A 14,135-nucleotide genomic window follows, 5' to 3' on the forward strand; every position below is an offset into this window, starting at 1 on the left:
AAATACACTATACTATAGAGAGGCCCCTTATGCTGCGTTTAGAACCAGAATTGCATTTGTGTAGAAACTGTTTCTCAGGCGGCTAGTCCTAGTCTTTATAACCCTGTACCTTCTTCCAGAAGACAGAAGCTGAAAGAGATCATTTCTGGGGTGCGCACTATCCTGCGCTATTTCTGCCTCTTTCTTATGGCACCTGACAGCATAGATTTGATCTAAGGTGGGAAGAGTGCGCCCAATTATTCTCTCCGCAGTCTTTACCACCCTGGACAGCATTGTAGATGGGCTCTCTGGGGTTTCAGGCTGCTCCTGACACCAAGGAACAGGTTTTCATCAATGTTTGGATACAACTGGACGCCATTTTGAATCAAGATGGCAGACAGAAACTATCCAAGCTGCCCCGATTCTTACCACCGACTGCAAAACTGCCCTGGTTTGGTTGGTTTCTCGGGATTCCCAAGCAATGCCAGGCACTTTCCCTTAGTAAAGACATACAGGATACAACTGGATATAGAAAAACAGATTAACGGTGTGCTAGACGTTGTACAAAAATCTAACTTCCGGCCTTTGGGCGAGCTACCAAGTGAAATGGTTTTCCTTTCCTTGAGCGGCCCTTTTAGATGTAAACATTGACACTGGGATAAAGTTGGGACAGAAATCTGTGCTATCAGACACACACATTTCCTGCCCACACAAAAGCCCTCCTGCCGAAGCCATCGCCCTCAAGCCATCCTGAAAAGTTCTCCTGCAGATTGTTAATTAAAATAAAAGACTCATTTAGAAATAAGAAAACCTGCAAGGTTTTAATACAGGGCCGTAAAATCTCAGCCCATTAAATGTTAATGGAGACCCTTTGCCAGGTTGCTTAATAATGTCTTAGCTTTGCAAAATTACATCTTGTTTTAATATTATGATGGACCTAGGTGGCTGCTAGCACTGCCGTCTCATTCCCTTCCCTTCCCTATCCTCTTTTGCTTTTCGTGTGTGCATCACCTCCATTTTCTGTCCATTTCTGGCAGCTGTCAAAAGACGCCATGGGGGGAATGCAGGCGAGGGATTGCCAACTGATCAGGAGAATAAGGGTCTGGACGCTCTTGTGCTTTTCACAGAATTTGGCAGGCCTAAACTTTTCACGGCAGCAAGATAGGTTGGCAGTGCTCTTTTGACAAGGGGCCAGGAGGCAGCTTGCCCCCCCCAGCAATATATATATATATATATTTACATAGTTGTATTGCTGGAGAACATAGTCTGCCACAATCTGGAAGTTGTTGGTGTATGGGCTTTATGGATGTTAACAGACCCACTAACTCTCCAAGGGTCCGGTAAATAATTGGCAACCATATTTGCACAAAGCTACAGGTTAAAGGAGGGTCTCATCCCATGGAATCAAGCGCAACAAGGAACAGTGTTTTCTTACAAGAAGAACGCTATACATCCACCACTGTTCTTCAACATTGGGACCCCACCCCCGATGTCATTGGACTACAACTCCCATAATCCATGGCCAGCGTGATGGGTTTTGTAGTCCAACAACGTCTGGGGAACCAGACACTGCCAGACACTTTATACCACCAATGGTGGTAATGGGGGTGAGGGGAGATGCTTAGCCTTCACCATTAAGGGGCGCCACTGCTTTTTGCCCCTCAATGTCCTCAAATTCCTCCTTTCCCTCTCCAAGCTTCCCAAGTTGGCCCCCTTCCTACCTCAAGGTAGGAATGGTGGAGAAATTCAATTCAGGTCGCAGCGAAAAGCAGATCTGCCTCATTCTCGCTTGGCAAAACGTGTGCTGGGCCCAGGGGTAACCCGAGTAACACTGTCCAGGTCTGGTCCCGAATCCAAGGGTTTTGCCAGGAGTCAGTCCGACAGGGCCAAGGCAGGAAACCAGGCAAGGACAGGCACAGGATCTCAGGCAGGTTCTGGCAAACAGCAACGTTGCTCCCGCAACCTGGGGCGGGGTCCGACAGCCTTTCATCTCTGTCGGGGTAGTGGCCGGTCCTGATCCCTCGGTGACTCACCTCCCTGTCTCGCCCGAAGGCGAGCACTCCTCCTGCGAGTACTCAGGTCTCTTCTTCTCTCAGACCTCAGTCTCTGCAGCTCGGGAGACGTCGATGGGTTACTAGACCCAGAGGCCGCCTCAGCCTCTCCTGACCCAACCAGTAGTGGAGCAGCTGTAAGTGATGGCCCACCTGGAGGCAACGAGGTCATCCCCGCATCCGGAGCCAGGGCAGGCTCAGGCCCCTGATTCGGCCCAGCTGGTGCTTGTTGCAGGGGAACCTGTGCAGACTGGGGCTCTTCAGGATTAGGCCCCAGACATGGTTCAGCTGCCGCCTGAGGCAAAGGATCCGGTGCGGACTAAGACTCCTCTGGCTCCGAGTCCAAGCCCGTGTCCCAGGCCATCACACAATGATACCAAAAATCCAAACACAGCCATCCTCCCAAATTATCTCTGAATGATATCGTGCCCTCCTCCAGCTGAGTGATAGGTTCAGGAATGCACATGCTAGGGTATGTGTGCCCCCCCAAAAAAAGATATTAGGGAAAATGACATCCACAAATGCATTGTGTTGGACAAAATTGCTTGTGCAGGTATGTCAATAATAATAATAATAATAATAATTTATTTATACCCTGCCCTCCCCAGCCAAGACCGGGCTCAGGGCGGCTAACACCAGGTATAAAAACAATGGATTAAAATACAACTTAAAAACAAGATTAAAACACAACATTACAATGCAGCCTCATTTCAGTAGAAACTCAAATCAAAAACTTTTGGGGGATGAAAACAAACATCAGGCAAAATTGCATACAAATATGTGTCTAGCAAGAGAAGTTCACACTGATGGAATGAATTTCCATGTGGACTTAACTTTTATTCTCCTTTGCAAACTCATATGGAAATGTGGAGATCTGCACTTGAATTGAGAGACTGAAATTGAAAAATTTGCGCCTCCTACCAGTGGGGTACGGGTGACGCTGTGGGTTAAACCACAGAGCCTAGGACTTGCCGATCAGAAGGTCAGCAGTTTGAATCCCCGCGACGGGGTGAGCTCCTGTTGCTTAGTCCCTGCTCCTGCCAACCTAGCAGTTCGAAAGCATGTCAAAGTACAAGTAGATAAATAGGTACCACTCCAGCGGGAAGGTAAACGGCGTTTCCGTGCGCTGCTCTGGTTCGCCAGAAGCGGCTTAGTCATGCTGGCCACATGACCCGGAAGCTGTACGCCGGCTCCCTCGGCCAATAAAGCGAGATGAGTGCCACAACCCCAGAGTCAGACACGACTGGACCTAATGGTCAGGGGTCCCTTTACCTTTTACCAGTGCCTTCAAAGGAGGCTTCAGTGATGGCTTTAAAAGAGGGTGGGACCAGTTCATGGAGGAAGGAAGAGCTTTTAGCCAAGATGGCTCTGCCCTGTCTCCACAGTCGGAGGCAGAAATGGTTCTGAATACCAGAACCGCAGGAGAAGAGAGAGCTCTTGCGCTTGGATTCTGTTACTGGTTTCCCTTTGGGGCATCTGGGTGACCAGCGTGAGACGAGGATGCTGAACTAAACAGCATCCCGCCCCCTTGGGCCTGATCCAGCATCCAGGCTTTTCTGACATTCTTATGGAACCTCCAGGTCCAGAGGGAGTCTACCCAGATTTCTAGGTTCTTTCCCCCCCCCAATTTTTTTTATATAAATATTTATTAGAGTTTCCAATTAATACAAACTTACATACCACAAAAAAGAAACAAAAATACACAAAAAAAGAAATACAGAGAAATCAAGAACACACAATTTTAAACAAAATAAACACATATAATTCCAATCACTTGTTTCTGTTACCTTATGTATCGAACCTCCTCTCACCTCCCCTTTTGTATTCCAAATCAAATCATAATTCAGCAAATTCTTATTGTAACTTAATATGAATTGTTTTAATTTAATACTCAGCCTTTGCATTGCAGCTGGTAACCCCTTAATTTCAGTCCAACATCATTCTAACATTCATTAACTTTGCAATATTTCTGTAAATAGTCTTTAAATTTCCTCCAGTCCTCTTCCACCGACTCTTTTCCCTGGTCTCGGATTCTGCCGGTCATTTCTGCCAGTCCCATGTAATCAATCATCTTCATCTGCCATTCTTCCCGGGTGGGTAGATCTTGTGTCTTCCAATATTTTGCGATGAGAATTCTTGCTGCAGTTGTTGCATACATAAAGAAAGTTCTATCCTTCTTTGGCACCAATTGGCCAACCATGCCCAGGAGAAAGGCCTCTGGTTTTTTCAAGAAGGTATATTTAAATACCTTTTTCATCTCATTATAAATCATTTCCCAGAAAGCCTTAATCTTTGGGCATGTCCACCAAAGGTGAAAGAATGTACCTTCAGTCTCCTTACATTTCCAACATTTGTTATCGGGCAAATGATATATTTTTGCAAGCTTGACTGGGGTCATGTACCACCTGTAAATCATTTTCATAATATTCTCTTTTAAGGCATTGCATGCCGTAAACTTTAAACCGGTGGTCCATAACTGTTCCCAGTCAGTCCCCGCCCCCCCCCCCCCAATTTTTTATTCATTTTATAACACAACTAAACAACACAAACAGAAAATACAAACAATACAAACAAATTATTGTCTTATCCTTATTTTTTCTAAACATTGTTAGGTGGGCTTCCCCAAGTCCCCCCTATCTGATTTTCATTTTACCTCGTCTTTAGCAGTTTACATATATCATAATTTTTAACCATTTTTTTTAATCACGCTTACTTTTACCATAAAAATCTTCACATTTTATCACTTACAAATAATACTGTTTTAAAATACACTAACCCTAGAGCCTATATGCACTTCCAAAGCTATTCTAAGATTTAAATATTAACATATTTTATCAGATATTCTTTAAACTTCTTCCAATCGTCTTCCACCATCTCTTCTCTCTGGTCTCAGAGTCTTCCAGTCAGTTCGGCAAGTTCCATATAGTCCATCATCTTCATCTGCCATTCTTTGATGGTTGGTAAATCTTGTTTCTTCCAATTCTTCGCTAGTAATATTCTCACAGCTGTTGTGCCATACAGAAAAAAAGGAACATCCTTTTGGGGGATTTCACCTCTAGATTTCTAGGTTCTTTGGGGCATTTATGGTCACTGTGAGAACAAGATTTTGGACTGGATGGAGAGCTCTCCTAATGTTGTTGTTGTTGTTTAGTCGTTTAGTTGTGTCCGCCTCTTCGTGACCCCCTGGACCAGAGCATGCCAGGCCCTCCTGTCTTCCACTCCCTCCCGCAGTCTGGTCAAACTCATGCTGGTAGCTTCGAGAACACTGTCCCACCATCTCGTCCTCTGTCATCTCCTTCTCCTTGTGCCCTCCATCTTTCCCAACATCAGGGTCTTTTCCAGGGAGTCTTCTCTTCTCATGAGGTGGCCAAAGTCTTGGAGCCTCAGCTTCAGGATCTGTCCTTCCAGGGAGCACTCAGGGCTGATTTCCTTCAGAATGGATAAGTTTGATCTTCTTGCAGTCCAGGGGACTCTCCAGAGTCTCCTCCAGCACCAGAATTCAAAAGCATCCATTCTTCGGCGACCAGCCTTCTTTATGGTCCAGCTCTCACTTCCATACATCGCTACTGGGAAAACCATGGCTTTAACTATTCGGACCTTTGTTGGCAAGGTGATGTCTCTGCTTTTTAAGATGCTGTCTAGGTTTGTCATCGCCTTTCTCCGAAGGAGCAGGCGTCTTTTAATTTCGTGGCTGCTGTCACCATCTGCAGTGATCATGGAGCCCAAGAAAGTAAAATCTCTCACTGCCTCTATTTCTTCCCCTTCTATTTGCCAGGAGGTGATGGGCCCAGTGGCCATAATCTTTGTTTTTTTGATGTTGAGCTTCAGACCATATTTTGCGCTCTCCTCTTTCACCCTCAATAAAAGGTTCTTTAATTAGCTCTTCTAATATTAGTTCTCCTAATATTCTTCAGCAATTGCATGGTTGTCCATTAAGGGTGCCCCGTCAAAACGTCGCCTGCCAGGTGGACATGTGGGAAAATGAAACAGTTTTGGGAACAGATTTATAACAAATTGAAAAATATATTTAAATACACTTTCCCAAAAAAGCCGGAAGCTTTCTTGCTAGGCTTGATGGGAGAGGAAATAGAAAAAGCAGATCAAAGGTTATTTATTAGCCCCCAAATGGAAAGTACCAGAATTACCAACAATAGAGGAGTGGCCGACGAAGATGGTTGATTATGCGGAACTAGCAAAACTGACCTGTAGAATCTGAAATCAGGAGGAAGCAAAATTCCAAAAAGATTGGAGTAAATTTATGGAGTACATAAATAAGAACTGTAGAAATTTGAAGACTCTGGCAGGACTGAAATAAATCTTACGATGTAGATAGGATTGGATACAATAAGAAACTGTGGAAAAGTGACAGACCTAAGGAAACCTGTTGAAGGGAGGGAAGTCAGTCAACGCTCAGCAGAGTGTGGGGAAAGAATGTGGGTAAATGATTGTTGAATTTTACTGTATTTTGTTTGTTTGTATTACCGTATTTTTCGCTCCATAAGACGCACTTTTTTCTTCCTAAAAAGTGAGGGGAAATGTCTGTGCGTCTTATGGAGCAAATGCGTGGTCCCTGGAGCAGATCATGCTTTAAAAAAAAAAAAAAAAACAGAGAGGGAAGTGGGTGTGGAAACAAAGCCGCTAATCAGCAAGCGATCGGGGAGGGAGATAAGGGATGCTAGCAATAAAGGAGGCTGCCTGCGAGGGGGGAGGTAAAGACAGCAAACTTGCAAAGGGGGAAAACAGGAAGACTAAAGCAATAAGGAGAGAAATTAGAAGAAGAGGAGGAGCAAAAAACTGCTCCCGCTAAGGAAAAGACACTAAGGCAAACAAGAGGGAAGGGAGTATTGAAAGGAAGCAGCTGATTGGTGGGATCGGGAGAGAGATAAGGGACTGGGAGGGGGAGGTAAAAACCCATGGATCCTCAGGATTTTTGCATTGGGTCACCCCAAATTCACCATCAGATCACATAGCATGTCCATGGCTACAGCCTGCACCCAAAAAAATCATACATCCACTGTTTCATTCAGAATATTTTTTCTTGTTTTCCTCCTCTAAAAACTAAGTGCGTCTTATGGTCAGGTGCGTCTTATGGAGCGAAAAATACGGTAAATGAAACACCAATAAAAAGCATTTAAAAAACAAAACCTCAGGCAGCAAAAACCAAAAACAAAATGTCGCCTGCCATATTGGCAGAGATTTGCCATCTGCGAAGATCACCTCGCTTTGCACTCAGAATAAACCACCCCAATTGCATAAATGCTTGCACCCTTTGGGGGTGAGGGGCGGGGGAGAAGAGGAGGTTTCCCCACCTTGCTCGACTGTTCCGGAAGCTTCCGGCACAAAAGAAACCCAGGAAGTCCTACATTACCGGGAGGCACACTCAGGACAGAAACCAAGCAGGGTTTTCTTAGAGGGGGGAAGCTATACGGAAGGGAGCCGAGGGTTTTTTTTGAGCGAGGGATGGAGACGGAAGACTTCAGTCACCAGAACTATTGATTTGGCATTAAATTCCCTCCTTTCTTCCCTCCTCCTCCTCCTCCAATCCATGCAATTAAACAGAGGCATTAAAAACAAGAGAGCTACGTTCTTTTGAGGTCACCATCCCCTTTAAAAGGAAAACTTTAAAAGCGTTGGCCCCTTTGGAAAGGCTGGTTTAAAGAGGGATGCCATAACACAGAACCAAATCCGTCTAGCTCAGTTTTTAAGGGAACAGCCTGAAAAGGCATCTGTAGGCAGGATTTGGGTACGCTTCTGTTTGAAACTCCTGAGAGCCTCAGCCAGGCCATGTAAACAATACGTGGCTAAATGGCTCAAAGGTCTGACTCAGTATAAGACAGCTTCCGATATCACAGTTTCTCAGCATTTTCCTCAGAACCATGAGGACTAGAGACTTGGTTTATTTTTAAGGGGACGACTGTAGCTCAGGAACAGAGACCTGCTTTGCATGCAGAAGAGATTAATCCCTGAAAAGGCATGTCCAGGAAGGGGGTTTGGGGAGGCTCCCTGTCTACAACACTGCCGATCAGTGCAGACAGATCAGGGAGGTCCAACTTTTCATACCAATGGCATAATCCAATAGTTTAATCTGCCAGTCCACTCTGGTGGGGACATTGTTGTCTTTCCAACTCTGGGCAAGCAATATCCTTGCAGCTGGGCAAGCAATATCCTTGCAGCATACATATACAGTCTTTTCTGTTCCTTCGGTATCTCTGCACCTACAATTCCTAACAAAAAGGCTTATTTTAAACATTTATTTTCAATTCATTATATATTTCCCAGAATTCCTTTATTCCTTTACAATTCCACCACATGTGGTAAAGTTAGAGGTAAAGGGACCCCTGACCGTTAGGTCCAGTTGTGGATGACTCTGGGGTTGCGGCACTCATCTCGCTTTACTGGCCGAGGAAGCCGGCGTACAGCTTCCGAGTCATGTGGCCAGCATGACTAAGCCGCTTCTGGCGAACCAGAGCAGCGCACAGAAACGGCGTTTACCTTTCCACTGGAGTGGTACCTATTTATCTACTTGCACTTGATGTGCTTTTGAACTGCTAGATTGGCAGGAGCAGGGACCGAGCAACAGGAGCTCATTATATATTTCCCAGAATTCCTTTATTCCTTTACAATTCCACCACATGGGGTAAAGGTAAAGGGACCCCTGACCATTAGGTCCAGTCGTGGCCGACTCTGGAGTTGCAGCGCTCATCTTGCTTTACTGGCCGAGGGAGCCGGCGTACAGCTTCCGGGTCATGTGGCCAGCATGACTAAGCCGCTTCTGGCGAACCAGAGCAGTGCACAGAAACGGCGTTTACCTTCCCACCAGAGTGGTACCTATTTATCTACTTGCACTTGATGTGCTTTTGAACTGCTAGATTGGCAGGAGCAGGGACCGAGCAACGGGAGCTCATTATATATTCCCCAGAATTCCTTTATTTCTTTACAATTCCACCACAAGTGGTAAAAGGTGCCACCCAAATCTTTTAAGTGCTTAGGGCCTCTGAAGGTCTTGATCCAGCCCTGCGCGAGGCTCTGGCAGGCTCCCCGAGCCCCTCCACCTCCTTCCCAAAACTGGGAAAGCACTAACCGGGCTTTGGGGAGGAGTTGGGAGGACTCTAGGGCCCTGCCAGAGCCATCACACCATCTTCCCAAAGCCCAGCACCTCACTTACCTGGTTTGGGGGAAGGGCTGCAAGGGTGGGGGAGGCCAAAAAAGGCCCCAGGGGCCACATTGAGTGAGAGGACCCAATGATCTGGCCCTACGGTGCGTCACGAACGCCTTCTCATTTTCTCTTTGCTTCTCCGTTTTGCTGCCCCCCACCAGCCTGCAAAAGGAAAGAGCAAGATCAAGGCAAAGCCGACCGAAACCACGTCCCTAAGCGCCACCGCCTGGTCTTCACGGACATCCAGCGCCGCACGCTCCACGCCATCTTCCACGAGAACCAGCGCCCTTCCAAAGACCTTCAGATCACCATCGCCCAGCAGCTGGGACTGGAGCTCTCCACCGTCAGCAACTTCTTCATGAATGCCCGGAGGCGCAGCCTTGACAAGTGGATGGAGGAGGGCCGCTCCCCGTCCTCGGGGGGCCACGCCACCAACCCCTCCTCGGCCGTCACCTGCACCAAAGCGTAACGGGCCTCCCTTTTGCACCTTCCGGCCCCCCGCGTCCCCCGACCCTCCGTTACACCAAAGATGGCAGGATGGCCTTTGGCCAGGAGACAAAATGGCGGAAGGGCGCTTGGCCAATGCGCTAAGTGGGAAGGGGAAAACCAGGATGGGGGCGGTGCGGGGGGGGGTGTAATACGACTTTACGGTTTCATTCCTCTCTGGATCTGACCTCGCGGCAGAAACTAGCCGGATCCTAAACGAGAGCAAACGTTTTTTGCGACCTAAAAGGAGGGTTATGTCAAAAACCGGACGGCGGAGAGCAAGGAAGTTGTTTCCCAGGCAAAGGACGGCGTCTACGGTCAAGGCTATTCCAAAGACTTTCTGCGTATGTTTCCCCGCTGAGACCTTGTTCTGTGTTGTTCCTATTGAGGAGGCAGTGCCATCTGGTGGAGAGAGGGGAAAAAGAAGTGTGTTTGGCGGTGGAGGCATGGGGGAGAAACTAGGTTATTTTCCATTTTTCCTCTTTCAGTGGGAAAGCGGCAAGGCTTAAAAAGATGGGAGCATCCATGGTTGCCACCACCGTGGGAAAGCAAACCAGGAAACCCGTCTAATATGTTGCACATCTGGAAGAGTAGTAGAAATACAACGTACCAAATCCCAGGCTAACCAAGAGGGGTTGAATTGAAAGCCTCCCTCTCAATACAAGGGGAGAAAACCAATGTTTTTGGTCGAGGGCCACATTGCCTCTGGGGTGATCTCTCGGGGGCCTCATGCTTGCGGTGAGCGGGGCTGCTGCCAGGAGTGGGTGGAACCAGCACCCAAAATGGGCAGGGCACTTCACGGCACAGAAAATGAGGTGCCTTCCTCCCAGTTTTGTCAGGCTGGTGATAAAGGCCATCCACTGACCAGGGAAAGCCTTAGGGTTGCCATATATAATAATAATAAATAATAATAATTTATTATTTATACCCCACCCATCTGGCTGGGTTTCCCCAGCCACTCTGGGCGGCTTCCAACAAAACACTAAAATACCTATTAAACATTAAAAGCTTCCCCAAACAGGGCTGCCTTCAGATGTCTTCTAAAAGTCTGGTAGTTGTTGTTCTCTTTGGCATCTGGTGGGAGGGTGTTCCACAGGGCGGGTGCCACTACCGAGAAGGCCCTCTGCCTGGTTCCCTGTAACTTGGCTTCTCGCAGCGAGGGAAATGACAGAAGGCCCTCGGCGCTGGACCTCAGTGTCCAGAATTTCCTGGACATAGCCAGAAACAATGTCCGGATGGAAATCGCTGTAATGTCCTTTGTTTTGAGATTTTTGCAAATCTCAAAACACAAAAAACCCTCAACAACTTTTGTGTCCGGGTTTCCACTTTTTGAAATACGGCAGCCCTACCCTGCCCACACCTGTGCCTTTGAAGAGCAGCTCAATCTGCCAGCAAAATACGTCAAGGTGTGGAAATTAGCATAGCTGCTACTAATGTGGGCAAACTGGGGCAGGAGGGGGTGATAAAAATGGAGAGCCCTACCAATGATCCACTTTGATACAGGCCCAGCTGAAGCTTTTCAGATTCAAAGTGAAATATACTCGGAGTCGAGTGTGGATTTCATGCTCTTTATTCAGCTCATAGTGGTGAGGAGGAATGAAAGTTCCCCCCAAAGTACCTGCTTTATATACATTATTTACACAATGGGCCCCACGTGACTGGCTAATTCCAGAATTCTCCTGTAGGCCAATCAGGTTGTGGATTCACTTCCATCTGGAGCTGGATTGGGTGGCTCCTGCAGACCAATCAGACTGCTGCAGTCTGGATCCTGTTGTTCTAGGACCAATCGGACTGCTGCATTTTGAATCCTATTCAACTCAGTACATAACACAAAGCATGTTCAAAGTGCTCGTTCCCAGATGGTGTGTTGAGAGAGAACAGCCTTGGAGACGTCTGAGGGCCGCCTGTAGCATCCCTGGGCATCTCTGGCTTTTGCCTCATTGGACCAGCAGGGGGCAAGCAAATACCGGCAGTTTGTAACTTACACAGAAAGGGTGTCCCCCCTTCTTCAGGTGATTTCGAAAGTAAACTCATGGACCGGCAAGCTGAGGACTGCCAGCGATTCTTCAGCTGTGATTCCTGCATGGCAACTTCCTGCATTCTGGCGTATAAGGCAACTTTTTAACCCTGGGAAATCCTCTAAAAAGTCGGGGGCCGTCTTATATGCCGGGTATGGGTTCGCTGGGCAGCAACAGTGGGTGGTGGGCTGCTGCCCAGCGAAGCTGCCGTGTATAAGACTGGGCATGTAAGTTGACCCCCCCAAATTGGCAGCTGCCAATTTGGTGGGGTCATCTTATACACCCAAGGGACGCGGGTGGCGCTGTGGGTTAAACCACAGAGCCTAGGACTTGCCGATTAGAAGGTTGGCGGTTCGAATCCCCGCGACGGGGTGAGCTCCCGTTGCTCGGTCCCTGCTCCTGCCCACCTAGCAGTTCGAAAGCACATCAAAGTGCAAGTAGATAAGTAGGTACCACTCCGGCGGGAAGGTAAACAGCATTTCCGTGCACTGCTCTGGTTCGCCAGAAGCGGCTTAGTCATGCTGGCCACATGACCCGGAAGCTGTCTGCGGACTAACGCCGGCTCCTCGACCATAGAGCGAGATGAGCGCTGCAACCCCAGAGTCGGTCACGACTGGACCTAATGGTCAGGGGTCTCTTTACCTTTACCTTATACACCCAGTTGCCTAATACACCAGAATCTACGGTAGTTGAAATGGATTATTTGTGTTTGTAGCACCAGACCCACCTCCCGCCGCAAACCAGAATGTCTGGTTCTTCTCTGTTTTGACTTAGGCCTTGTTTACAACCTTGGGGGGCTTCCGTCGCTGGTCAGGTGGCCAAACCTCCAGGGCTGACCTGAAGTTTCCAGGTGTGCCTGCCCCACTGCAGGCGAAGGAACTTTTGTTCCATTATTTTACGCACAACAAGAGCTGTTCTCTCTCACAACACGCCTCGGCACATTCTGAGAGCGATTTCCCCAAGTTCTTCCAGAAGCTGACACCCAAGTCCCACCTGCCTTTATCTGTAAGGCAGGGTGAGAAACCTCAGGCCCTCCAGGCCTCTCTATGTGGCCCTCAGACGCCTCTCCAGGCCACCCCTGCTCTCTAGAGAGGGCTGGAAAGGGTGTGCAGAAATCAGCCAGTTGTACAAAGCCATTTACATCCACTTTTGCTTCTGGTCACTATTGGCAAGCGGCCCCCGGAAGGTCAGCAAGAGTAGAATGCGGCCCCTCAGGTGGAAAAACACCTCCCATCCGTCTTAAAGATTCCTCAAATAATGTAGGGGGTGCATTTTCAACCCTTCTCTTGGGCCACACCAAATGAAACTTATTTTAGCTTTGGAAGCCCTCCTAGGTGAAATTGCCATAACCGGCTTTTGCTTTTCTCTGATTGGCTGCTGACATGACAACATATTCCCGGGTGGGTGGGTGCAAGGATAGCTCCTCCCCTTCCTGCCAGAACATCGCGCCACTGGTCACTGCCTCCTCCTCCCTGTTTCCCTATTGGGTGTTCCCACTGTCTGAAATTTGACAAAATTTGCTGGCGGGGGGCGGGGGGAACGAAAAGAAACTTCTACCTCACTTTGTCTCTTGCACCGAAAACGATACCAAAGATGATTTTTGTTTGTTTGTTTCGTTTTGCAAAGGAAGTCTTTTGTGCGTCCGCGTGGGTGAGCATGTGTTTTGAGGATGCGTGGGTAAAGGTGGGCGCGTGTGTCGTGACATAGATATATTTCTATCTATTTTTTGCATGGCTTCTCAAAAAAGAAAAAAAAAAGGGAAAAAAACGTTACTCTGTTTCGTGTCAGAAACTCTCAGCTTGCGCCGGGCAGAGAGGGAGACGGCTTTTCCTGCTGTGAGGGAACGACCACATCCCCGAATTTGCCACGACACAACCCAAACCCCCTTTCCCCGCTACCACGATCCATGCAGGTGCTGTCGAGAAGAAATAAATGCACTTTAGTATTTATGCCACAGGGTTAGGAGCTGGAAGGGCCTTCTGAACAGATGCTGAGCCACAAAGTTTTTATTTAAAAAAAAAAAGCAAGCCGCAGCGAGGTTTTGTCCACCCGTCCCTGTTCCAAAATTTAGCAGCTCTGTGGCTTAGGAAGAAATAGGAAGAAACAGAGCGCAGCCCAGGTCATCCCGTCGAAAGATGTTTATGCAATCTGCACACTTTCCACTTCGTGTCAGTTTGGGGGTTTTATTGCGTGTGAGAAAACGTACTGGTTTTCCCGGTCCTATCATGGGGCAGAGGCCTCAGTTGGCAATTGCAGGGGGTAGGGTGGAGGGGGAAGCAGCAGCAAGGCAACGGGGGACAGAGTTGCATGTGTCCTCAGGTGTGATGGAGGAGGCCTGAGTCCAGGTGGCCCTCCTGACCCATCAGCTCAGGCACCAAAAAGGAAAAGTATTGGGCTGGTCTTGCCTCCAGCTCCCAAGCCGGCTGCTCTGACAAAATCTACCAA

The 14,135-nt window shown here is 47.9% G+C and overlaps 1 protein-coding gene across 1 annotated transcript in view; it reads left to right on the forward strand.

Annotated features, from left to right (window-relative positions):
- LOC309329920 (hepatocyte nuclear factor 6-like) overlaps nucleotides 1-9,834 on the forward strand; it is a 32,272-nt gene extending 22,438 nt beyond the window's left edge. The window contains exon 3 of the mRNA XM_081841151.1: nucleotides 9,348-9,834. Within this exon, the coding sequence (XP_081697277.1) occupies nucleotides 9,348-9,655 (308 nt within the window). The 3' untranslated portion in view covers nucleotides 9,656-9,834. The remainder of the gene's footprint in view (nucleotides 1-9,347) is intronic.
- Nucleotides 9,835-14,135: the final 4,301 nt, after the last annotated feature.

Source organism: Podarcis erhardii (assembly GCF_964252035.2).
Source record: "Podarcis erhardii genome assembly, chromosome: 15".
NCBI lineage: Eukaryota > Metazoa > Chordata > Lepidosauria > Squamata > Lacertidae > Podarcis > Podarcis erhardii.